Source organism: Xenopus tropicalis, chromosome 6 (assembly GCF_000004195.4).
Source record: "Xenopus tropicalis strain Nigerian chromosome 6, UCB_Xtro_10.0, whole genome shotgun sequence".
In the NCBI taxonomy this organism is placed as follows: Eukaryota; Metazoa; Chordata; class Amphibia; order Anura; family Pipidae; genus Xenopus; species Xenopus tropicalis.
Genome location: NC_030682.2, coordinates 56,450,502 through 56,477,828, shown reverse-complemented (window position 1 = coordinate 56,477,828; position 27,327 = coordinate 56,450,502). Strand labels below are relative to the sequence as shown.

The window sequence follows — 27,327 nt, the reverse complement described above, 5'->3', positions numbered from 1 at the left end:
AATTATGTCAGATGGCCTGTATAGCACTTTGCCATGTGCCATATACTTCATATCTCCCAATTCGTTTTTATTTAATTACATCATATCATCTTTCCTTCAGTTTTAATTAACCTTTTAAAGAAAGTTTGTGACCTTGGGTAATGTACATTTCAGATGATATTACTCTGTCAGGAAACTTTTCATCTTGTATGGAAATGTAATGAATGCAAACGTATTCAGTGCTCAGAATTATTAGATGTGATTCTGTGGTATGAACTAAGCTCCTGTAAGCTGCAATTGCAAAATAAAAGACTGCAAATTATTATTATATGTCTGAGCTGAAAAGAAATCAACGGAAAAAGGTTCTATGACAAACAGTATGTCACAAATTTAGATTATTCTAATAAAAAGTATACAAATACAGAAGAACATGAAAAAAATAAAAGCAACGTACAAAAAAATGTAAATTGCCCATGTAAACAATGGGCATCATAAGTACCTTTGATGGTAATATGCAGCCTAATTCTTTGAAAGAAATGACTACTTTTCTACCATGTAACAAATACAATAAAAATGTTCATATAATTGTTGTTAGGTCCCAACTCATACTGGTAATATGCTACAGAGCACATCACCATTGAAAATAATACATTTATCCGCAAATAAAATTATACAGAGAATAATGTACCCTCTATTGTAAAATATGAGGATAGGAGAAGTAACAATGGATTTCCATGTTCATAAAAGCATAAGGTTGAAGGCTTGAATGTTTTTTTCTGCTGGGGTCAGTGATTGCTATTTGAAAGCTTGAAAGAGGTAGAAGAAGTAATCCAAAAACAATAAAAAAAAATGAAGTCCATTTGAAAAAATAGCTAGAAACAGGGCATTCTAAAACATAGCAAAATAAATGAAGTGAATTGATAACACATTTTATATAAAAATCTAGAAGTTATAAAGTGTAAATCTAAAATATGTAAGTCTATATCTAATTTCAAACAAATTGCAGACATCAGATTTAGCTGCACATCACAAAACAAAGAAGTATGCATACAAATAGTTAAAAGAATTGATGCCACCAACAAATGTAATGACTGCAAAAATTGTATGGACATTCTAAGCAAGTGCTGACCTATTCTTATAGTACTTTTTTCCCTAATGATAGGCCACGTTAATTATTTTTATATATTATTAATTTACGGTTAAGATACATACCTTATTTCTTTTACAAATCTGCTTAAAGTACCACTAAAAAGTTAATAACATGATTGTTATGGTGTACTTTTAATTAATAAATTACACTGTGTACATTGCATATAATTCACTCTACAGGTATAGGATCTATTATCCGGAAACTCATTTTCCAGAAGCTTCAAATTACAGGAAACCATCTCCTATAGACTTTAATAGAAAAAAAATTAAAATTTTTAGGATTCTGTTCGGTATTCGGCTAAGATTCAGCAGGGTTTGAATTTGCCCGAATCACAACTGCATTCAGAGAAGCTATTGTTCCTCCTACTCAATGTAACTGGGGGAGTCACGGCCTGACTTGGGTGTTTTACTATTGAGTGCTATTCTCATATCTACCACTAGGTGGGCATGGGAGCATTTTTAGCAATGCAGGTGTCATGGAGCTGGTATATTTTTACAATTTCCATTGTTCTGTTAATACGCTGCTGAGCAGTAAAGAGTGACTGAAGTTTATCAAAGCACAAGAAATATGGCTGAGAGCCCTTGAGAAACTAAGAATATGTCTAGCAACACATTATATTCTAAAATAAAATATTGGGGGAAAAAAAAACAAAAAACCCTGTTTGCTCTTTTAGAAAATGGATTTCAATGCATGACTCTGCTATGGGAGCGCTATTAACTATATGAAAAAAAAAAAACCAAAAACCATTTTTTGCTGTGACAAAATTCCTTTAATCATATAAATGTGTGTAAGTACTACCTCCTTTTCACGTGTTAATTGGCATTTTCTTTAATAAACCTCCTGTCTCCTCCAAAACTACAATTAAATTATTACTATTAAACTACAATAAGACCTCACTTGCATATATAACTAGTTGCTGCTATACGGCTCATTTACTAGCTAAAACAAGTTATATACTGGGGGGAAAAAAGTCTGCATAGATTTATTTTGATTCAACCGAAGGATGCTTGGGTTTGAGAAGGCCATTCTTTTGTTCCTTTTTTTGTGTCAATGATATTGCTAGTTATTGCACACTTAGGCTGTAGAGAACTAATCCTTCTTTAATCATAAGCAAAACTAAGGGGCAGATTTTTTATCTATTATTATTATCTATTTTTTTCTTCCATACCTCTTGAATATAAGAACAATATTTTCAGATTTAAGAATCCTTCCTGCATTTTCAAGTGGTAAAATTCATGTGCAAAAAAATTTGCCAGTCTGTAAAGTTCCCCCCTTGACTTGCATAGAGTTGCCAATAATAAGCAACTTGTTCCTCTTTACCTTACAGATTGATTCCCCAACATGATTCTGTCCAACCCTGTCCAAAGAAACAATAAATCTATGGTCTTGTGCACTGTTCTTCCATTACAGTGTGGCTGCCACAATAACATTTGCTGTTGCCAAACTGCCTTCCTATTACTATAATGGCCTTACAATTACTTTATATGGTAGGAACAGTGCTCGTGTATATAAATGTGCAAGAGCTTCAGCATATATTTTATTCCATTTATAAGGTACAGTGCCTCAGTACAAGTTTGAATACAACACGTTTTAGGCTTCAGATCATGTATTCTTCTGAGTTACATTTTCCAATTTGTTTTGCAAAATTCTAAGTTATGTCTGTCAAATACATTTACATTATGTAGAGTGCTATTATTATTATTACAACTTCTTTTTCATTTCATGCCGTTCTACTGTAGCCTTCGGACATAATGATACTTCACAGCTTATCATTCCTTGCTTTAAAAGTAAAATGCTAATATGACAATGATTTTCAGCACTGTAAGCTTGCAATATATCCAGATATGCCATTTTAAAACGTAAATTATGGATTTATTAGACAAAGCAAACTCTTGTGGCTACAGATTTCATATCTTAATAGGTTAAAATTTATATTTTTAAATTGAATGGAACACCTATGGTTCAGCTTTATTAAAGAAATACAAAAAGCCTACATTTGGTGCTATATTTTTAATAAAACATCTTGTTAAACTTGCAAATCTTTGGGACAACACAATGAGCTTTTTGAATGGCTGCTTTAGTACGCAAAAGACAAAAGAAAATCAAAGGAACAATGTTTTTGTTTCCAAAGGTTACATTAGCATTTACATCTTACACAGAGATGTGCTTTGTGATAATTAATATTCCTAATAACTTGTTGCTAAAAGTTAGTAATGGACTGCACATAATTAAAAGTCTGAAACAACAGTAACATCAACTACTATTTACAATATGATGAATTGTTATGCAATTGGCAATGGTATAAGAAAATGCAGTGTAGAAGCAAGCACAAAAATCAGTAAATGCAGTAAGGACTTATGTATGTGTCCAGTAAATTGTAACTGCAATAGCTTGAATTACATACAGATTTTTGTCCTTAAAAGGGGTAGTTCACCTTAAAATGAACTTTTAGTATAATGTAGAGAGTCATATTCTCAGACAATTTGTAATTGGTCTTCATTTTTATTCAGCCTTTGGCACTTGAGCTTCATTTTTTTTTTCAAACTAACTGGTGTGCTGCTGTTTTCTTTATTTTTTATTTCTTGTAGTTTTTGAATTATTTGGCTTTTTATTCAGCGGCTCTCCAGTTTGGGATTTCAGGAACTATCTGGTTGCTAGGGTCCAAATTACCCTAGCAACCAGGCAGTGGTTTAAATGGGAGACTGAAACATAAATAGGAGAGGCCTGAATAGAAACATAAATAAAAAGTAACTATTTACATAAAATTGTAGCCTCACAGCACAATAATTTTTTGGGGTCAGTGCCACCCACCTTAAAGCTGGATAAAGTCAGAAGAAGTAGGTAAAACTCAAAAACTATAACCAGTAAAAAATGAAGACCAGCTGAATAGTTGCTAAGAATTTGCCAATCTATAACATACTAAAAGTTAACATACAGGGGTTGCAAAGTCAAAAAATCCTAATCCTTGTGTTTGTTATAAAGACCAAATAAAATAAATTTACACTATAAACACATTAAAATTTCTCTACCACTTTTTATTTACAAGCTTTTGTATTTTGCATCTTTTGCTATTCCCTTGAAATTAACTTTGATTACAGCTCCTGGAAACCTACAGGGCTAGTGGCTGGGAGGAGAAATGAGGAGGCCAAACAGCAGACCTGATCTGAGCAGACTGATCGTGTCTGCTGTTTTGAGGACAGTTGCAACACTGACATGACAACCCCTTTGGCTTGTTGCCGAGGGGGCTGTCATTGATCCAGACTCCTGAAACCTATTAACTGGAGGTTGGAGCCTATGCCTGCCAGCATGTAGGAGCTATGTGCTTGGCAGGCAAAGAGTTAATGTTATTTTCTGTATGAGATAACTCCACTATTCAGCCCTGAAATAGTATAAAAAGCTCAGGGGTAGTTACAGTGTGGATTCAAGCCATGATATTTCTTTTGAACTTACATAATTTTACATCAGTCTAGGAAAATATATACAGAAAAAAATGTGCCACTTCAATGCAAAAAGACGCATTTAAGCTTCATTTTTTTCAGCAAGTTACTTAACTATCTTACTATTGGGGAATAGTTTGAGTCAAAAAGGGTTTCCTTTACATAAAAAAGCTGCTTCAACACTGTCTAAAACAACAAATCTGTCTGATGCTGACCTATAAATGCTGCAACGGCTTCATAAAAAATGCATTCTACTCAGTCAAACAATTTATCTTCTGAAATATGTCAGTGAACTGTCTTTATCTTAAATAAGGTATTTCATACTGACAATATAAAAATAGAAAAAGCAGCAGCTGCAATTTAGCAGCTGTACATATTTTTAAAATATTTTTAAGATAAAAAACTACATGTATGTAATATGATGTGTTGTTCTTTTATATACCAAAAACTGACTTCTGCTGATCATTTATATAAGGAAGTGATATTTTTGTTACCCTTTAAAAGTAGCAGTAATATACTACTAAATATACAACATTATTCAGATATCCATAATTAGGAGAAATAATGTATTTTGGCTTTTACCCCATAATATTTTATTGTAATATAGTGGACATTTTATTTCTATGTTAATTATAACAAATAATAAACAAAAAAACAAAAAATATTTCTAATGCATTTGGAAATAAATCTGCACTATTTTTTTTTTTAAATAAAACTACTAACGTTTACTGACTCACTGTATCTACAGACATTTTCCTCTACAATGCTGATATGAGGGAGCTTTGTGCAGAGAATTTAGTAAGACCCAGACAGAGCATGAACCAACATCCACACCTGGGGGTACTGCAAGACACCAAGGCAGAGGGCCTTGTGGTGCTACAATAATGGCAGCTCTGGGAGGTATTATGTATTTTATGAACATACTCAGTAGTTGAGTGATCCACTGTGAGGTGCTAGTGGGGTTGAATGATGCATCGGGGCAAGAGAATTTTTTATTAACTCTAGGGGGTACTGGAGGTTTATGATCCACTACAGTGTACAATGAGAAATGCAGGATGCACTATTAAAGATAAAAGTGCAAAGGACTGCACAATTTATTATAAAAGCAGTGGGGCTCACTGCCAGGAACACTTGGCATTTATTCTGTAAAAAAAAAAATGATCCAGGATTGCAGGATCATTGTTGATCACAATTGGTCAGGCCAGCTACACGACTGTGGATGAAATAATCCAAAAAATGAATACCCGTCAAACAGACAGGCTGGGCTATACTCATACCTAGAAAATATAATTTTAAGGTTGGTTAGGAGATTCTATATATGACAAAAAGTGTACGTGTGTAAAATCTTTTAAAATCAAGTAAATATTTATAATGTACTGTTAAGGTATAAATCCTTATCCTTTAAGTACTTAAAGCTTTACTGAATAACTATTTAGCCTCTCATATATATATATATATATATATATATATATATATATATATATATATATATATATATATATATACAAACAGACACACACACAAAGTATTATATGTAGACTTACCTATCTTGTGACCCTTCCATCGCTTGATAAAGTCTATTTGCTCCTCCATCAGCACAGGCTTTAAAAATAGCTAAAATAAGCAATGAAACATTAGAGAACACAGAAAATACATTAGAGAACAGTTAAAATAAAAAGCTTTATGAAACAGCTATTAATTGCTTAAGTGCTGCCCATAAGCCATAAGAAAGAACAGCAGCCATATAGGATCTTATGGCTTTTGGATTTTTATGGATTTTGTTTACACAAATCATGACAAAACTAGAAAATTAATAAACCAGCCCCTACAGAAAGGTTTGGATATCAATCAAGTAGGACAACTTGTAACTGGCTGCTAAATATGCAAGTGCTTTACTGACCAATTGATTGGATTTACAAATTTAAAGCGGATCAATGGATCTGGTATGTTTAAGAGGCGGATAACGTATTTTGGAGAGAGCTTTTCTGAGTGCTGGTTTTTGTTGGGTTACAGATATGGGGATGCTGGATGAGAGTTACTTGCACCGATATGAGTTCACTTAATTTGATTTTACAGTTATATCTGAAATCTGTCAAAAAAAAAAAAAAAAAAAATAACCAAAACATATTGAGGACGGGTGTGCCACATTTTTTCTATTTTAATACACTGAACAGCTGAGTGTTATGGATCTATGTCACAGGGAAATCAAGTAAACAAATACTTATACCATTATTTTTACAGAGATAATGAAAATCCTGTTTACAGGCCCAATATCCGATCAAAGATTTAATCTACATAAGTCAAAAGAGTGGCTCCATAATATTTGAAATGATTAATATTAAAATATCACACACAGAGGAATATAGATTCGGAGAATATTGGGCCATGGCAGCTTTCAATGGTACAAAAGGATCTTTGTAAATAACATTTCACTGCCTGACACACTGAATGTTTACAATCCCAGGGTAAGAGAATTATATTAAAATGTTTAAATAGCCCTTTTAAATGCTGGTGTTCAGGTATCAGTTTCATATTTTTAAGCATTTTGTTTATTCTTTAGCATTATGAAATATGTGATTGTAATAAAGCATATATGAAAATTTATTTTGTACAAAGCAATTTTATATCATGTTTTAGCCAAACTGTTAATGGGAAATAAATTAGATAATATAACCTCTGGGAAATGCGTAAAATATCACAATTGATTTTGGCATTAGGAAATGAAAATCAGAGCACTGAAAAACACAACAATTCAGACAGAAGGCTTTATTATAAGACTTGAGGATTAAGATAAGTTTTACAAACAAACACTGACACTTTTTTCCTACACTTTCTAAATCATCTAATACTTCTATGGTAACCGATAATTTTTAGGGCGGTTTGTGAGAATTTTGAAATCTATTAAAATCTGTTTGCTGCTCAGTCTAAATTTTATTTATTTTTCCTGTGATGCACACACATTAGTCAGAGTGAGGACAAAGTTGCTTTGATTTTATTATAGATGATAAATGCGAGCCTTGTTTCTTGCATAAGGTGCCATGTTTGAACATTTTATACATATATGCAGAACACCATATTCGGTGAAAACACTATGGGTAAAACACAGAATCCAATACACTTACATTTTATTTTGCTAGCTTATGGAATTATTACAGTACATCCCAGGTCCAAAGGCATAACTCGTATTGGTTTCACTTTGAAATTTACCTTTGATTCAAGGATTTTGCTGCATTCCCCAATAACTTGGTTTTTATGTCATAGTTACAAAGGGGTGAAACAAGCCCAGAGTCCATCAAGTTCAACCCTTCCAAGTAAACCCAGCACACACAACCTATACTTACCAATCTATATGCTCACATACTTAAATTATACATACAAACATTAATACTAACTGTAGATATTAGTATCACAATAGCCTTGGATACTATATTTGTTCAAGAACTCATCCAGGCCCCTCTTAAAGGCATTAACAGAATCTGCCATTACAACATCACTAGGAAGGGCATTCAACAGCCTCACTGCCCTCACCGTGAAAAACCACCTACGCTGCTTCAAATGGAAGCTCTGTTCCTCTAATCTAAAGGGGTGACCACTGGTGTGTTGATGTGTTGATGGTGTTTTTATGGGAAAAAAGAACATCCCCCATCTGCCTATAATCCCCTCTAATGTATTTGTACAGAGTAATCATGTCCCTTCGCAAGCGCCTCTTTTCCACAGAAAACAACCCCAACCTCAACAGTCTAACCTCATAGCTTAAATCTTCCATCCCCTTTACCAGTTTAGTTGCATGTCTCTGTACTCTCTCCAGCTCATTAATATCCTTCTTAAGGACTGGAGCCCAAAACTGCACTGCATACTCAGGGTGAGGCAATGCCCTTTTTTTTTTTTTTTTTATAAAAGACAGCACCTCATTTGCTTTAGCAGCCACCGAATGACATTGCCAGGAATTAGACAACTTGTTATCTACAAAAAACCCCAGATCCTTCTCCATTAAGGATGCCCCCAACAAACTACCATTCAGTAGATAGTTCACGTTTATATTATTTCTACCAAAATGCATAACTTTGCACTTGTCCACTTTGAACCTCATTTTCCAGTTTGCTGTCCAATTGTCCAATTTTGGCAAATTGCTCTGCAAGTAGCAGCATCCTGCATGGAACTTATAGTTTTGCACAATTTAGTGTCATCAGCAAAAATAGAAACAGTATTTTCTATGCCCACTCCACGTAATAAACAAGTTAAAAAGCAAAGGACCAAGGACTGACCCCTGCGGTCAGTTTATCTTTAAGGTTTGTTATTTGTAAGGTATGATTTACATTTTGAATATACTGTTTTTGCCTACTTAGATAAAAATGGGTTGTTATTGGTGACCTATATTCTTATCTTAGATAATACTGTTGTGCTTAAAAGTTTGTGAAAATTTCTATATTTTTACATAAATGCGATCTAAAACATCATTTGATTTTCAAACAGTTCCTAAAAGTTGATGAAGACAACCTAGTCAAACAAAAATTATTATATTTGGTCACAGCAAAAATAATTATAATTTGTAGGTGAATGGTGATCACAGTCCGGTGTTTTCGGTCAATGGGATGACAATTAGGTGTGAGTGAGAGACCCTGTTTTATTTAAAGAATAGGCATCCAACAAAGCCTGATCACACATATAAGGCATTTGTGGATGTGTATCATGGCTCGAACAAAAAAGGTATCTAAGGACCTCAGAATAAGGTTGTCAATGCCCATAAAGCTGGAAAAGGTTACAAAGATTATCGCTAAAGAGTTTGGACTCCACCAATCAGAAAGATTGTGTACAAATAGAGGAAATCCAAAACCATTGTTACCCTACCCAGAAGTGGTCGACCCTCAAAGATGACTCCAACTGCAAGGCGTCCAAGAGGTTACAAAGGAACAAAGGGCAACTTCTGAGCAACTGAAGGCCTGCCTCACATTGGTGAATACTGATGTTCATGAGTCCACCATCAGAACAACACTGAACAGCAATGGTGTGTATGGCAGGGTAGCAAGAAGAAAGCTACTGCTCTACCCCAAAAATATTGATGACTGTTTGCTAAAGATCATGTGGACAAACTAGAAGGATACAAAAAAAATGTTTTGTGGACAGATGAAGCCAGAATAGAATTTCTTGGCTTAAATTAGGAGTGTTAAATCAGGAGAAAGATCTGTGAAACATTTAGGGGCACATTTACTTATCCACGAATGCTCCGAGCGTTCGATTGGTCCAATCGTATGTTCCGCAACTTTTTCGTAATTTTAGCGTGAAAAAAAAATCGGTTTTGTTGCTGTTTACAATTGTTAGGTACGAAAATTTCGTGACTTTCGGATCGCCAATACGATATTATCGTGTCTAATACGATTTTTTCAGAAGCATTTTCATGATATTTGCGATCTTCGGTTTCCAATCCGAATTATTCCCATTCGGGATATATATACAGTGGTGTGAAAAACTATTTGCCCCCTTCCTGATTTCTTATTCTTTTGCATGTTTGTCACACAAAATGTTTCTGATCATCAAACACATTTAACTATTAGTCAAAGATAACACAAGTAAACACAAAATGCAGTTTTTAAATGAGGGTTTTTATTATTTAGGGAGAAAAAAAATCCAAACCTACATGGCCCTGTGTGAAAAAGTAATTGCCCCTGAACCTAATAACTGGTTGGGCCACCCTTAGCAGCAATAACTGCAATCAAGCGTTTGCGATAACTTGCAACGAGTCTTTTACAGCGCTCTGGAGGAATTTTGGCCCACTCATCTTTGCAGAATTGTTGTAATTCAGCTTTATTTGAGGGTTTTCTAGCATGAACCGCCTTTTTAAGGTCATGCCACAACATCTCAATAGGATTCAGGTCAGGACTTTGACTAGGCCACTCCAAAGTCTTCATTTTGTTTTTCTTCAGCCATTCAGAGGTGGATTTGCTGGTGTGTTTTGGGTCATTGTCCTGCTGCAGCACCCAAGATCGCTTCAGCTTGAGTTGACGAACAGATGGCCGGACATTCTCCTTCAGGATTTTTTGGTAGACAGTAGAATTCATGGTTCCATCTATCACAGCAAGCCTTCCAGGTCCTGAAGCAGCAAAACAACCCCAGACCATCACACTACCACCACCATATTTTACTGTTGGTATGATGTTCTTTTTCTGAAATGCTGTGTTACTTTTACGCCAGATGTAACGGGACACTCACCTTCCAAAAAGTTCAACTTTTGTCTCGTCGGTCCACAAGGTATTTTCCCAAAAGTCTTGGCAATCATTGAGATGTTTTTTAGCAAAACTGAGACGAGCCTTAATGTTCTTTTTGCTTAAAAGTGGTTTGCGCCTTGGAAATCTGCCATACAGGCCGTTTTTGCCCAGTCTCTTTCTTATGGTGGAGTCGTGAACACTGACCTTAATTGAGGCAAGTCAGGCCTGCAGTTCTTTAGATATTGTCCTGGGGTCTTTTGTGGCCTCTCGGATGAGTTGTCTCTGCGCTCTTGGGGTAATTTTGGTCGGCCGGACACTCCTGGGAAGGTTCACCACTGTTCCATGTTTTTGCCATTTGTGGATAATGGCTCTCACTGTGGTTCGCTGGAGTCCCAAAGCTTTAGAAATGGCTTTATAACCTTTACCAGACTGATAGATCTCAATTACTTTTGTTCTCATTTGTTCCTGAATTTCTTTGGATCTTGGCATGATGTCTAGCTTTTGAGGTGCTTTTGGTCTACTTCTCTGTGTCAGGTAGCTCCTATTTAAGTGATTTCTTGATTGAAACAGGTGTGGCAGTAATCAGGCCTGGGGGTGACTACAGAAATTGAACTCAGGTGTGATAAACCACAGTTAAGTTATTTTTTAACAAGGGGGGCAATCACTTTTTCACACAGGGCCATGTAGATTTGGAGTTTTTTTTCTCCCTTAATAACGTAAATCTTCATTTAAAAACTGCATTTTGTGTTCAATTATGTTATCTTTGACTAATAGTTAACGGTTTTTGATGAGCAGAAACATTTAAGTGTGACAAACATGCAAAAGAATAAGAAATCAGGAAGGGGGCAAATAGTTTTTCACACCACTGTATATATATATATATATATATATATATATATATATATATATATATATATATATATATATATATATATATATATATATATATATAAAAAAGCTGATGATTATTGCCCAGCTTACTGTTGTTTCACAGGTAATCACCTAGGGGCTGCAAAGAAACACTGGGCCAGTAAAGCATTATGTTATTCACAAATAAAACACAATTTAATTAAAACTGTCATCCACATTTAAGAATATGCTACTTGCATAAATGTGTGTATTTACATGTTTTATTTTGCAGTGACTTATGGCCTGGTGAGACACCGAAACACCACAATGCTAGCAGTCTCATACTTTCAGATTTTTAGAATAAATTACATCCACTTCATTTAAAACACACAGATTTTGTTGATCTTCTTCTGCTCAATATTATAATTTCCTATTTAATGACTTAAGCAAAAATTAGGTTTATTAGATAAAGATGGTAGAATTTTCACCTGTTTAAACTTTGCAATTTCAATAATGTACATTTTAGAGAAAAAAAAGACAGAATGAATAATTTTTACAGAACCAATAGACCACAAACTGCAATTAAGGTCCTTTTGAAATCTTTATAAGCCTAGCAAAATGTAGAACTGATAAATTACTTTCTCAACAACACAAAATTAGAAAAAGAAAGTCTGTTTCCTTGTGGTCTCTAATTTATTTTACATTAATTCAGTTTTATCTGTTTTGAGCTCTAATACGCTGCTTTCTCTTGCAGAAAATTTGTCTTGCGTGTTTAATTTTAGGTACACTCTAATTTCAAGTGTCCTGTAAATTTCTGAAAACTATTTTGTCATAAAAGCACACCGCACTTGTTTTAGAAGTTATTAATTTATTTATTTTTCTAACATTTATCAGTAAATGTATAAAGAATATGCAAACTGCTGATTGAAGTGGTAAATAACATTTATTTGCATGCATATAAAATTGAAAGTAAATGAAATACCCATACCTTATATATGATTCGCAAACTTGTTTTTATTTTATTTTGTGGACATCCAGTACCCACTGTGCAGGAACAGGTTTCCTACAAGAAGGTTTCTACTGGCCCCAAAGGGGAAACAGTCTACACTTATTTTTAAGGCTTTGATTGTCTGAGACAAATAAAGCATGCTAAGTTTAATTTACATAGCCTACAATATTTTTAAAGTACACATTTATTTATAGAAGATATTATAATAAATTTTATTGGTTGACAAGTATAAAATAACTTTGTAATAACATGTTTTTTAAACTTTGTGAACATATATGCAAAAGTTAGGCTACCAAAATTAAGACATACTGTTAGAAATCCTAATTATTTCAATGCCACATGACTTTTTATATGCTTATGACAAACAGCTTCTGGTTAACAAATGTGTGAGACTTATACACTAACAACTAATATTGCCCCCCCCCCTCTAAGTTTTCAAAGCATACTATACCTTGCCTAAATAAGCCTAAGAGCTTAAAATTCCATAAAAGTGTTCAAATTCTAAAAGTAAACTTACTAATAACCATAAAAGGAACAAATTTCATATAAAATAGAAAGGGGAAAAATAAAAACCCTGCATAACATTGTAATATTTAAGAATTAATACAATGAATAATGTGCACCCTATACTAAAATATAAGGATATTATAAGTCACGGAGGAGTACCATGGCCATATATGACTATGAAGATTTTCATCATCCAGGTCATGGTATATCTAGTATACATAAATCTAAAGCAACTGGACTTGCTAAGTAATCATTGAAGACGTTTCACTACTCATCCGAGCAGCTTTTTCGGTTCAACTGACTGGTATGGGAAGTCCACAGCATATGTACTCTTCCACTAATCCAGTCACAATGGCACATTGTAACTCTTCAGAGAGGTGACACCTGAAACTCACAGAGGTATGAATGCTGTGGAGTTACTTTGATAGGATTACCAAAGTATCATGCAACTCATAGGGGCACATTTACTAATCCACGAATCCGAATGGGAAAAATTCAGATTGGAAACTAACATTTCGCGACTTTTTTTGTATTTTTGCGTTTTTTTCGCCGCCGTTACGACTTGCGCAAATTGTCGCGACTTTTTCGTAGCCGTTACCATTTGCTCGTATATTGTCGCGACTTTTTCGTATTGAGCGCTCGTAAACGGCGGGCAAACCTTTCAGACTTTGCATGATTTTGGAAGCCTCCCATAGGACTCAATGGCACTCTGCAGCTCCAACCTGGCCCAAGGAAAGTCACGATACTGAAGCTTGAATGAATCTGAAACTTTCGTACTTGGCGCGACGGCTACGAAAAAGTCACGACAATTTGCGCAAGTCGTAATGCTACGAAAAAGTCGCGACAATTTACGAAAAAGTCGTAACGGCTACAAAAAAGTTGCGACAATTTACGAAAAAATCGCAAAATACCGATCATTACGAAAAAAACGCATTCGGGCATTCGTGGATTAGTAAATGTGCCCCATAGAGACAGGTGTTACTTGATAGAGTTGCATGAATGGATGTGTGAAGAGTTCTGAAACTGGCCGGGGTACAAATGTTAGAACAGCATTATATGTAGCAGACAGATGGCCATATAAAAGCACAAGGCTGAAAGCCAAGCTCTTTTATACATTTCTGGAACTCTAAACTTTCATTTATGTTCATCTTTACTTATGGCATGAATGAACCATGTATTGTATGATCACCATTACACAAGATATTGTGATATAACATATATAAATTAGTCATCAAAGCGTATATGTTAAAAGGTAAGTGTTGTGCACATGATGATGGTTAAATCTTATAAGGGAACAACTGTCTGCCCTCTTCAGCAAGTTAATGATATTAAATGCATTTATTATGGTTCATAAAAAAGGAAACAGCAGCACACTGAATATATAGTGAAAAGTTCTAGTTGATTTTGATTACAAAAATGCCTCATAGAGGCAAGGTCCATTGTCTAGCATGAACATACATTTTTACATAACCCTTTTAAAATGTCAAACAGACATTTTTCTCATTAACCCATGGCTCATAGTGAATATGTAACCATTTTATATAAGATCCATATGAATATACTGTATATCTAAAGTAAAATATTTGCATATAGGAAACATAATAAATACTTTCTCATTATGTGTAAATATGTCAGCTCTGTTAGTAAATCTAGATGTCTATACATGGTACACCAGAAATCTCCAAGAGCACATTAATATTAAAATATCCTGAAAAGTAAATTTATCAGTTAAAAGATAGTATAGTGTGTATATTCACTTACATTCAAAATAGCAAAAACTTATAATGTTTGAAAAAGGGCCAGGTGTAAGCCCAAAATATTTTCTCTTATGAGGCACTTTTGGCATAAACTACAACTTTTCACTATATATTTTAGCTGTTTGTTTTTTTTCCTAGGAGAGTGGGTACTGTGAGGCACTGGGATGCACCTATCCATTGTATTGGTATAGTATGTTTTACTTTTTGAATTTGTTTGTTTAATTTTGAGCCAATAAATGTTGTTTTTATTTCACTGAAACACTTGTGGTTTAATTCATGGCTACAGCAGCATTGCACAGGGTTTCTGTGCGCAGCTGAGGGAAGTACAATTTAACATTTAAAACTACAAGCAGTAGTGTCACTCCTGCATGTTTATTTTGATTTTTAAAATTGCCGAAGCAGCTTGCATGAAATAAAGTACTTGCCATGCTGATGCACAGACCCAAGCCCTCTTTTTCTGTCTCTCTCTTGGCACTGGCAGACATACTGAAACGCACGCCTTTTATATTAGTGACGTCGTACAGCTTCATTGGCTCTTGCAAACTGAGTGATAGTTCTCTTAAACAATAGGAAAGTGTTTTACACAGTGATAATTAAGTTTTTCAGGGGGACTTTTAAGATGCAATTTCAATGGACTGGGACGCTAAACGGGGACATTTTTCACGGGGCAGGGGGTCCTGAAACGGGGCCTGTCCCCGTGATACGGGGATGAATGGGAACCTTAGTGTAAAGTGTATGTTAAAGTGCACCACTGTCTGTAGTATCCCTGTAGTAGTTTTTAGTGAACTTTTTAGAGTCCAAAAATGCATTTTCATCATGCTTAATCATATGAAATATCTGCAAGGAGTTGGTGCCAAAATGTTAGGCACCCCCCAATGATTGTAACTGCTTACCTTATACCCCAGTCTGGTGATCCTGTTAGAAGAAAACCGCACCAACCTGGGGTAGCTCAGAGACAGCGATCTTCTTCTTTCTTCACGCCACTTCCACATGCGCAGTAGAGTGAAAAGCCGAAGTTTAACAAGAAATAGGCATTTTTACCCAACTGTGCATGTGCTGGCCCTGGGATTCAGAACAACCAAGGCAGACAGAAGATTGTAGCTGTCTTGCAGCTACGCAGGGTAGGTGTGTTTTTTCTCCTAACAGGAGCACCAGCCCGGGGTATTAAGGTAAGTGATTACACTGGGGGGTGCCTAACATTTTGGCAACCCTAGTGACGTTACCTTTCCTTCTCCTTTAATATTTTCTCTTCTGGGGTGCACAAAAAAAGCACACAGAAAAGTTATTTGGCTCCTGATAATGCTAATCAGAGTTTGTGCAAATATGATAGGGCCTTAGACTGTAAGCTCCACTAGAGGGACTGATGTGAATGGTGTATAGTCTTTGTAAAGTGCTGCAAAATATGTTGGTGTTTCGAGCAGAGTGAAATGCTACAAAGCTGCCCAACTGGGGCTAATTAGCCTTGGGTGACTAATCAGCAGCTCTTAAAACCCTCGCTGGCCAGTCTGACAGAGAATACCTAGAAGTCTATGAGCCTGTACATACTGCTGATGAGGTCTGAAAACCCATGGTATTTCTTGCATTATCTTGCTGCTTAAAGCGGACCTGTCACCTAGACATAAAAAGCTGTATAATAAAAGTCTTGTTTAAATTAAACATGGAATCCAAATTCCTTTTTTTATTAACATATCCATAGCCATTATAAAGACAGTTAAAAATCCCAGCTGTCAATCATATATTGCTTGCCCCACCTCTATGCCTTAGGCATAGAGGTGGGGCAGACAATAACTTTAACTTTCCATTCAGCACTTCCTAGATGTCACTGCACTCCTCACTTCCCCCTCCCTCCTTACCATCTAATTGTGGAACCAGTGCATGGGTTTGAGCATCTGGCCCTCAATTCAATCACATAAAAAAAGATTTTGGCATGATGCAAAGCTTCTCAAAATAACAGTGTTCACAAAATGGTGCCTGCCTGCTTGTTGGGATTGTGTAATTCCAAGACTGAAGGAAACAAGATTTAGATTATGTATATAGTTATATAGTGTAAGTGAAGTTTATTTTACTCAACTAACATTGCAGAACTAAATTTGAAATTATTTCTTAAGGTGACAGGTCCCCTTTAAAGCTATTTTTGTGTTTTTGAACTGTGTGTGGTAGAAAATTATCTTTTCACTGCCAGCTGAATATCCATTTTTTTTTAAGGGATTTCTGTTGTCCTGACTTTGCAAGACCTGACATAATGTTATAAAAAAAATTGTTAGGGCAGTTATTAGTGATGGGTGAATCTGTCCCGTTTTGCTTCACCAAAAAATTTGCGAAACTTTGGTAAGATTTGCAAAATGGCAAAAAAAAATTTGCAAAACACAAAAATGAAGCACTTAAAAAAAAAAATTGTTGCATACGCAAAAAAATTGTTTTGAGGCACGTCATTTTTTTTCTTTCCTATAAACACAAATAAAAAACAAATAGAATACACTTCTCACAATAGATGCTTTGATCCTGGATATACTGTATATAGTACAAAATAAACTGTATATACATGAGTATAAGCCTAGTTTTCATGACCCAAAATGTGCTGAAAAAGTCACCCTCGCCTTATACTCGAGTCAGGTGCCATGGGCCCCTCCAGACTAGCACCCCCTGTCCTTTGTATGCAAATTAACTCTTTGGGGCACATTTACTAACCCACGAACGGGCCGAATGCGTCCGATTGCGTTTTTTTCGTAATGATCGGTAATTTTGCGGTTTTTCGGTGTCTTTACGAAAGTTGCGCAAAGTCGCGATTTTTTCGTAGCGTTAAAACTTGCGCGAAACGTTGCGCCTTTTAAGTTTTAACGCTACGAAAAAATTGTGACTTTGCGCAACTTTCGTAATGACGCCGAAAAACTTGCGTTTTTACGCAAAAATCGTAAAGACGCAGAAAAACTCGCTTTTTACGCAAAAATCGTAAAGACGCCGAAAAAATCGCAAAAAATACGAAAAAGTCGCAAAATGTTTATCTAGTAGAATTAAGTCTAAAACAACTGGACTTTTCTGAGTTTTTCTTGAAAACGTTTCACCACTCATCCGAGTGGCTTCTTCAGTTCAAATGACTGGTAGGGAATTCCCCGGTATTTAAACTCTTGATGGTAGTAGAGTCACAGACATCCAATCACAATGGTTCCATTGAACTTGTTCAGTTAGGTGTTAGCTGAAACTGACAGGTGTAAGAAGGTATGATCCAATCACAATGGTACCAAGATTCTCATTGATGAAGGTGTTAATCCTTCAAAGTACATGACTGGAAGTGTGAACTGTTGTGAAACTGCCGGGGTAAGGATGTCAACGCGCCATTGTATGTTGGTGACAAGCGGTGTCTCAGGCCCCCTCCTCTGTTCAGGGATGGTTTTTCCAGGTTGGCATAAATGGCCTCTTTCACACCTCTTTCAAACCATCTGTCCTCTCGGTCCAAAATATGCACGTTACTGTCCTCAAAAGAGTGACCTTTTTCTTTGAGGTGTAGATAGACCGCTGAGTCTTGTCCTGAGGAGTTTGCCCGCCTATGTTGGGCCATTCTCTTACAGAGAGGTTGTTTTGTCTCCCCAATGTATAAGTCTGAGCACTCTTCACTACACTGGACAGCATAGACCACATTACTTTTCATGTGCTTGGGTGTTGGGTCTTTCGGGTGCACCAGCTTCTGTCTCAGGGTGTTGCTGGGTTTGAAAAACACAGGAATGCGATGTTTGTTGAAAATTCTCCTAAGTTTTTTCTGATGTTCCAGCAACATATGGAATGACTATGTTGTTTCGCCTGCTGTGTTCCTCCCTTCTGTTTGTAGGTCTGGTCTTTCTGTTGGTCTTTGATTTGGTTTTGATGAAGGCCCAGTCTGGGTACCCACAAGTTTTCAGAGCTCCTTTTAGATGTTTATATTCTTTCTCCTTGGCCTCTGCATTGGATGCCACAGTTTCAGCCCGATGATGTAGAGTCCTAATTACACCCAGTTTATGTTCCAAAGGGTGGTGGGAATCAAACAGCAAGTACTGGTCTGTGTGGGTGGGTTTCCTGTATACTTCAATATCCAGGTCCCTCCCCTCTTTGATAACTATAGCACAGTCCAAAAAAAAGCCAGTTTGCTGTCTTTCACATCCTCCCTTGTGAACGTGATGTTTTTGTCCACCGAGTTTATGTGTTTGGTGAAGGCTGGAACCTCGCGTTCTTTAATTTTGACCCAGGTGTCATCCACATATCTGAACCAATGACTTGGTGTTGTTCCCTTGAAGGTGTCCAGGGCTTTCTTTTCCACTTCTTCCATGTAAAGGTTCGCTACAATTGGAGACACAGGCGAACCCATGGCACAGCCATGTTTTTGTCTATAGAAAACGTCCTTGTGCTTGAAGTAAGTGGTATTGAGACATAGGTCCAGTAAGGAACAAACTTGTTCTGGGGTCAGCTTTGTTCTGCTGCTGAGGGTGGTGTCTTGTTTCAGCCGTTTCCTCACTGTATCAATTGCCTCGGCAGTTGAACTGAAGAAGCCACTCGGATGAGTGGTGAAACGTTTTCAAGAAAAACTCAGAAAAGTCCAGTTGTTTTAGACTTAATTCTACTAGATACTGTATATCATGACCTGGATGAATGAGAATCTTCATAGACATATCGCAAAATGTTTGTTTCCAATCGGAATTTTTCCAATTCGGATTTGAAATCGTGTCTTAGTAAATCAGCCCCTTTGTGTTTAGCTTGGTTGCTGATTGAGCTAAGGGGGTATAATCAGATTGGCTTATACTCGAGTATTAAATTGAACAATCATGTACTGCTAATATAGGGTGTTTCCATTATATAGTCTACCAGTTGTATGTTAGACAGGGATTAAGGTTATTTGTCTGTACAGCCTATGAGAAAACTACAGGTGTGGTGTTTGTTTTTCTTGTATGGTCCTCACTGCCATGTCATTACAGGTATGGGATCCATTATCTGGAAACCCATTATTCAGAAAGTTCTGAATTACGAGAAGTCCATCACCCATAGACTCCATTTTAAACAAATGATTCAAATTTTTAAAAATGATTTCCTTTTCTCTATAATAATAAACAGTACTATATACTTTATCCCATCTAAGATATAACTAATTCTTATTTTAGGGAAAAAAATCCTATTGGGTTTTAAATGATTTTTTAGCAGACTTAAAGGGGACCTGTCACCGTAAGAAATAATTCTAAATTGTTTTCTTTTGTGTTTGTCAAGCAAAGTAAACTTTACTTACACTATATAAATTATTTTAATCTTATTTTCTTCAGCCTTGGAATTCACAATTGCATTAATCAGGCAGCCACCATTTTGTGGACACTGTTATTAAAGCAGGCATTGCATCCTGCCAAAATCTTGTTTCTGTGCCAGTATGGGGGGACCTGATACCCATGTCCATGCACTGGGTACACAATTATATGGTGAGGAGGGTAGGGCAATGTGAGGAGGGCAGCAACATCTAAGAAGTCCTGAATGGAAAGTGAAAGTAACTGCCTAAGGCATAGAGGTGGGGCAGGCAATATATGACTGACAGCTGGGAATTTTAAATGCTTTTATAATGGGTATGGATGTTTTATGATGTTTTATAAAAAAATGATTTTGTTTTTCATGTTTAATTTGAAAAGGGCTTTTATTATACAGCTTTTTATGTCTGGGTGACAGGTCCACTTTAAGGTATGAAGATCCCATTTACAGAAAGATCCCTTATCTGGAAAACCCCAGGTTCCAAGCATTCTGGATAGTGCAGATCATTCTTTTGAGTGGATTAAAACCAAAGGCTTACATAAAATAGAAGTATAATAAAAAAAAAAGTATAAGAAGTGTTGTGTGACTCAAAATCTATACATTCACTATTGATAATAGTCGCCTAGCCTTACATACCTCTTCTCCATGGACTGGGCACAAATCCCTGTAGCAGAGTAAATGCTACAGACTGACCAGGTGGGACTGATTAGACTTATCTGGCCAATCAAGAAGTCTGAAAGCCCGGCTAGTCAGTCTACAGGAGAGCTCTGACTGAGAGACATAGAGAGGTGTCTGTGAAGTCAATCCAACATGCAGGAATCTATGTGCCATTACACACACAGTTGCTTGTGCAGAGGTCTGTAATATTGCTGCAACTGATTTATCACTAGTATGGAGGAAGTCTTGTTTATACACTCTTCTATTACATCTGTATCTGGCTGTTGAATAAAGATTTGTATCTGCACGTGTAAATTGCAGGAGGGTGACTGGCAACTGAAATAAGCCTGCTGGTAAACAGCACAAAACCCAAGCACAAAAGAGTCTGAAGTGTTCTGTATATATTGATATAAAGGTTAAAAACAATAAGCTGCTTTACTGTTATATGTACAAATGCAGCTTAATCAGAACTCAGCCCGGCTCCATTACTTTATCTTCCCTTTGAACATGTTTGCTGTTAAGGGGTGTGGCCATAGCAAATCAGTTTTCACTCTGCTGTCACTCACACGTTTCTGCGTCACTGACACAGACCAGGGAGCGAGAGAATCTGGAGGATGGGATGCTGTTTCAGTAATTAGAAATAGCTTTGTAATGATGCAAAATTTTTAAAAGCTATAAATTGTGAAAATGTTTGCCTAGACATTATAAAAATATTTTTCACTATGTTTCCCCTTTAAAAGATGGTCATTAATGAAGCATTAAATATAATTTTAAACAGGCATTTTTATATGTGTTGCATGGAACATAATAAGGGTATAGATTTAAATTTCAATATCCATACCCTGATCCTGTTATAATGGAAAGTCAGGAGCAGACAATGTTCTTAATTAAAATATAATGCATGCAATTCCCGGCACAATATACCAGGCTGCACGCAAATGAAATCGGTGTCCCCCAAAGACCATCAGGTCCACCGTGCCACCAATCCGCAAAGGCCGGCCGCAACTCACCAAAGCAAAATGCAAGGCTCAAACTGTGTCGTGTGTCAAGCTGTGAACAATAAGTGCAGCTTGTCTTCCAACATCTTGTGCTGCAAGCCCAATGGGTTGCGTCTGCTGCACTCAACTCACACTGCCTGCCCAGAATCCGAGCAGGGCAGTCTAGAGACATCCCTCTGTATTCATGTACTAGTTTCTTTGCAATAATTAATGAATAAAAGAACCTGTACTAAAAGTAAAAGCGCTGTTAGTCTTAAGCTAATTATGAATCACTGTTTCCCTCTAACCTGTCTTGTGATTGCCAATAATACTGCTACACTTAGCAATAATAGTTAAAAGCACTGAAACTGTAAACTATAATCCAACTTCACCTGCACCCTACAACCATAATGACAGTAACAGTAATGATCTATTTTTCTGTCAAGGACTGTACGTCCCTTTCTGGGGGTTAAAGTCAAGATCAAGGAGGATGTGGAGTACTGACAAGCAGAACAAGTACAAAGGAGGTACCCGAAGGGTTTAACCCCTTCCCTGCCAACAACGTAGGTACTACATTGTTTTAAAAAAATCAGTTAAGTGCCAACAACGTAGTACCTACCTAAGCGATTCTCTCTTGCATCGCGTCTGCTGCTTGTACTGCTTCCTCCTTCCCCCCCAGTGCCTCCTCCCACCTACTTCCTCCCAAGAACTGCAGCATGGAGGAGCAGGCAAGCGATCTGATCTTCAGGACAGGTAAGAGCGATTTTATTTTCATTTATACACGCTTTTACACACATTTACACACACATACAACACACAATTTAGCACAGGTTTTTGTTTTCCACTTTGCACACATATATACACTTATATACACACTGTCACACAACTTTTACATGTGCACATGTATACACAAACAAAACTTTAATTTTTTTTTTTCATTTTACTTTTTTTTTTTTTTTATTTTTTTTCCCCCTAAAAACTGTTTATTTTGACAGCGTGACTATTGGATCAGATATTCTGACCACTAATTATGCTGTCATGTGACTTATTTTGTTGTTTCATTGATTTGCACAATTTTTGTAGTTTTATTGCATTTTTATCCCTATATTAGTGTTCCTGATCTGATTTTAGCATAGCTTTGCCATGTTAGATTTGTCAGAAAGTGTACTTTCCAAAAATATATGGTTTTCGGGGGGGTCTCTGTATAGTTAGGAGGTGTTCAGTAGACCTCTGGTGTTCCTATTTGGGATGATTTGCCATTGTATGCAAGAAATTGTGTGAGATAAATGCGGCAAACTGCAACATTTTTAATGCGATTTTCTGAAATGTCATAAAAACCACTAACTTTAGGAAAGCTTTGCAGATTGGTACTTTGGTGTAGAAAGGACTCTTTACCCATGTTGGATTTGTTAGAATGCGTACTTTCCAAAAATATAGGGTTTTTAGGGATCACCCTATATTTATGCAGCTTCTACCCTTCATAAAACTGCCATGTGTTTATGAATTAGGTAAAGATAAGCCATGAAATTAGTGTGCACAAGGTATATTTGGGGGTCTACAGTGGGCATCAAACTGTTCAGTAGACCTCTGGGTTCATATTTAGAATGTTTTATCTTGGTACCTAATGACCTATAGAAAATAAGATGATGCATAGTGGAAGTTTTGAGGTGATTTTTGAAAATGCCATAAAAATCATCAAACTTAGGAAAGCTTTGCGGCTTGGTACTTTGGAGTAGAAAGACAAGGGTACCCATTTTAGATTTGGGGAAATGTGTTCTTTCCAAAAATATATGACTTTCTGGGGTGAATGTACTTTTTAACTAGCGTTATCCCACATATAATAATGTAAATGTGTTGATTTTGCAGAAGCTGAAATGACAGAAATGATCATATGGGGGTATGTTCATATTGGGGCCCCTACATGCCACATACTTAGGTAAACCTATATATATTGGGCATCAAACTGTTCAGTGGACCCCATGCGTTCATATTTAGGGTGTTTTATCTGGTTACTTTATGACCTTTAGGAGATAAGATTCTATAGACTGGAAGCTTTGAAGCGATTTTTAAAAAATTTCACAAATTTTGATAAAAAACAATAGCTTTAGGAAAGCATTGCAACTTGGTCGTTTGGAGTAGACAGACAGTTTTTCTGTTTTAATTAAAACAATAGGTAAAAAATATCAGTACAAATTGATCTCATGTTTAACACATAGGGTACACTGCCCCTTTAAGATTTCCAGTACAGTGTAATGATTTTAGTCATATAATGTACATACAACGCCCAATACTAATATTACCAGCCTTAAAAATCATAAAATATGGAGATTTACCTGTTTCCCACAGGTGAATTAAAAGGCTTTTATCCAACGGCTGATTCAGAATTATAAGGCAATATTTCAAGTTTCCTGTGAATAAAGAAAACATATTTTTAATTCTAGAGATCAAACAAAGCCTTTGTCTCACAGGATAAAGCAGCCAGGCAGACAGGCTCATCAACATAACCTGAAAATGACTGGGGCTTTATTGGACAACAACAGTAAACAAGATAAGGGGCTTACCTGACACAAAATACAAACAAAAAAACAGATGCACTACATTTTTTAAGAATATATGAAATCAAAACATTTATGGGCTTATTTATCAGTTTTCGAGTTTGTAAATTCTAAGTTTGTTATTCTAAATTGATTAAACTCACATATCAAATGCTTGCTTATTTATTAATGTGGTTAACTCATGTCATTAAAAACACTTGATTACCTTGAATTTTAGAGTTTACAAACTCAAATATCTCAAATTGAAAATATGGCTTGACTTTGCCTAGGACAACTCCTTACGACTTCTATAGAAACTCACAAGGCCTTTAAATGGTGAAGTTTTACATTCGACTTTTCTGTTTTTTCCACTTAATAAACAAGTTTTTTTTAACCAAAATTATAAATTAGAAAACTTGAATTGTGGAAAAAACAAAAACTTAAACACTGATAGATCACTGATTAATGTGAAAGAAAATTACAGAACACTGTTAAAGCTTGTGTGAATATAATAGTATGATATAAGGGGTAAACAGTAGTGAAAGCTATGCTGACATCCCACAGAAGAAGTGTTGATACATAGACTTAAAAGAACTGTTAACTCTATCTTTAACTTACATTGAAAATATTTACTTGCTCTGTGTTTGCGTGTGTATGTATGTTATTAACATACAGCAAGACCAACTTTGAATGGCAAACGGTCAAAATTTGTTATCAAAATAATATCACATTTAGCAGATGACTGAAGTGTTAAACACATGCAATATGTAAACATATATTTTTGAGCATATTTTAATCCTTTCAGAGTGAGGTTCCTGCTGTATCAGTTGTACAATAACTTTGACCCAGAGTGGGAACACAGTTTGAAACAAATATGTATTTTACAACCCTAAGCACAAGATAGGTTATAAAATATGATCTCAATAGAAACCCACATACATACAGTATAGGGAAGTTAGTGAAAAATGCAGGATCTCCATTATAACAAAGAGGGTCTAGAAACTCTAATATGTTAATCTAATAAGATGTTTTGTTTAGTCACTTTGTGACAGGCTAAGGCTGATTCAAAGGTTCGAATCTGGTTGTGTAAGGACAACATATTGATGTATTTATATAACTCACTTCTCTCAGGGGTACGAAGCATTGCCCTTAAGACATTTTTCTGACTTCTTCTTTCATTGCATAATATTACCACTTGGTAAAAAGTTACCGGTACTTTAAGGGGCAGATTTATGGAAGTGTGAGATTAGAGCTTATCATAGAAAAACTCACCCACTTTTTCTTTATTCCTATGGGATTTTAAGAAGCATATTTAGCAGTGGGTGAACGTTAGAGTTACCATTTGCTAAATACGGTTCTAAAAAACCCATAGGAGTGAAAAGAAAGTGGATGATTTTTTCTATTTGAACTTGAATCTCACATTTTTATAAATCAGCCTCTTAGAGTTAATTCACTTTCTTAGCTAAAACAATTCACTTTGAAACAGAAATTAATGGTCGGACTGCATTTTCCCTGCATACAATTTGCATTAAAAAGTAAGGATTCAGATGTGTATTTGTGCTCAATGCTGATGCTTGGAACATTGAGCATTAATTCTTAATCCCTAACAGGAAAGCACAGAGGAATGACTTATGGTGATGGGCAAAATCGGGGGAGCTGACATGTTTGTAATAGGAAATGAATGCGTTTAACTGCTCAATGCAGCCTAACACATTTTGATGAATTGACACCTGAGAGTCAGAAAAGTTTTGATACATCAAAAAAAGAAAAAAGGTTGAAGATTATCTGAATTCCCCAGTTTCATCACAAATCTGCCCTTTGCATATTAAACCCATGAATGCCAATTGAACCTGGCTTACGTGTGCGTAGTATGGACAAAAGCATACTGCATATTTTGCAACATATTTTGATATTTAAGCATCATCCATCATCCATCATCCATTTAGAAAGATAACTAAAAATATTTATATACAATTCCTTTCTATATTAAACATTATATATACAGTAAATTAAGAGATGACTTTTAAAACAGTTTTAAAGGGGAAGGAAAGGCTAAGTTAGTTGGGGGTGCTAAAATGTTAAACACCAAGTGAATTGAATCGCTTACCTCGTACCCCGGGCTGGTGCCCCTATTAGGAGAAAACCGTACCAGCCCGGGGCACCTGGGGCGATGCACTTCCTCCTTCGTTAAGCCTTGACTGTGAGTCAGGCGCATGCGCAGTAGAGTAAAAAAGCCGACTTCTCTGTTAAAGTTCGACATTTCACTCTACTGCGCATGAGCGCGCAGCGAAGAAGGAAGGAGGAAGCGCTGCAGCTACCCCAGGCTGGTGCTGTTCTCTCTGTACAGGGGCACTAGCCCGGGGTAATAGGTAAGCAATTCAAGTCACTTGGGGGTGCCTAACATTTTGGCACCCCCAAGTGACTTAGCTTTTCCTTCTCCTTTAAAAATGTCAAGGATTCCATGCCGCAATATGGTAAACCTAAACTGCTGCACTGTACATCACAAAAAACAATCCAAAATACAGTAAGAGGCTTAGTAATAATGCAATATATTACATTAAAGCTCCAGCACTTACATTACACAGAGAAATAACTGAATTTAAATTGTTCCAAATAATAATAAAAAAAAAAAATCTGTCTGCAACAAATACCTATAGTCCAATTTTTGTGCAATATATTTACATTTTATTTAAGGGGAACAGTCATGTACCTTTTAAGATTATCTAGCTATTCCTGGATAAAGTAAATATTTATCTACTGTTTTAATGTAATTTTTGCACATTAATCAACATATCCAATAATTTATTTTCTGACTTTACTCCCAAAGTTTAAGACATTTGCAAAACAGCCTAACTTACCGTATATACTCGAGTATAAGCCGATCCGAGTATAAGCCGAGGTACCTAATTTTACCTAAGAAAACTGGAAAATCTTATTAGCACTCTCACCTTTCCCCTCCCATGTGTCACCCTAGCATTATATCCTTACCCCTCCCGTGTGTCACCCTAGCATTCT

General features: G+C 36.0%; 1 protein-coding gene across 4 annotated transcripts in view; it reads right to left on the bottom strand.

Moving 5' to 3' along the window:
* tpk1 (thiamin pyrophosphokinase 1) overlaps nucleotides 1–27,327 on the bottom strand; it is a 196,062-nt gene that overhangs the window by 125,670 nt on the left and 43,065 nt on the right. For all 4 annotated transcript variants that reach the window (XM_031903402.1, XM_012964780.3, XM_031903403.1 and 1 more), the window contains 2 exon segments: nucleotides 24,112–24,186; nucleotides 6,111–6,180 (listed from right to left, as the gene is read on the bottom strand). In XM_031903402.1, the coding sequence (XP_031759262.1) occupies nucleotides 6,111–6,180; nucleotides 24,112–24,186 (145 nt within the window).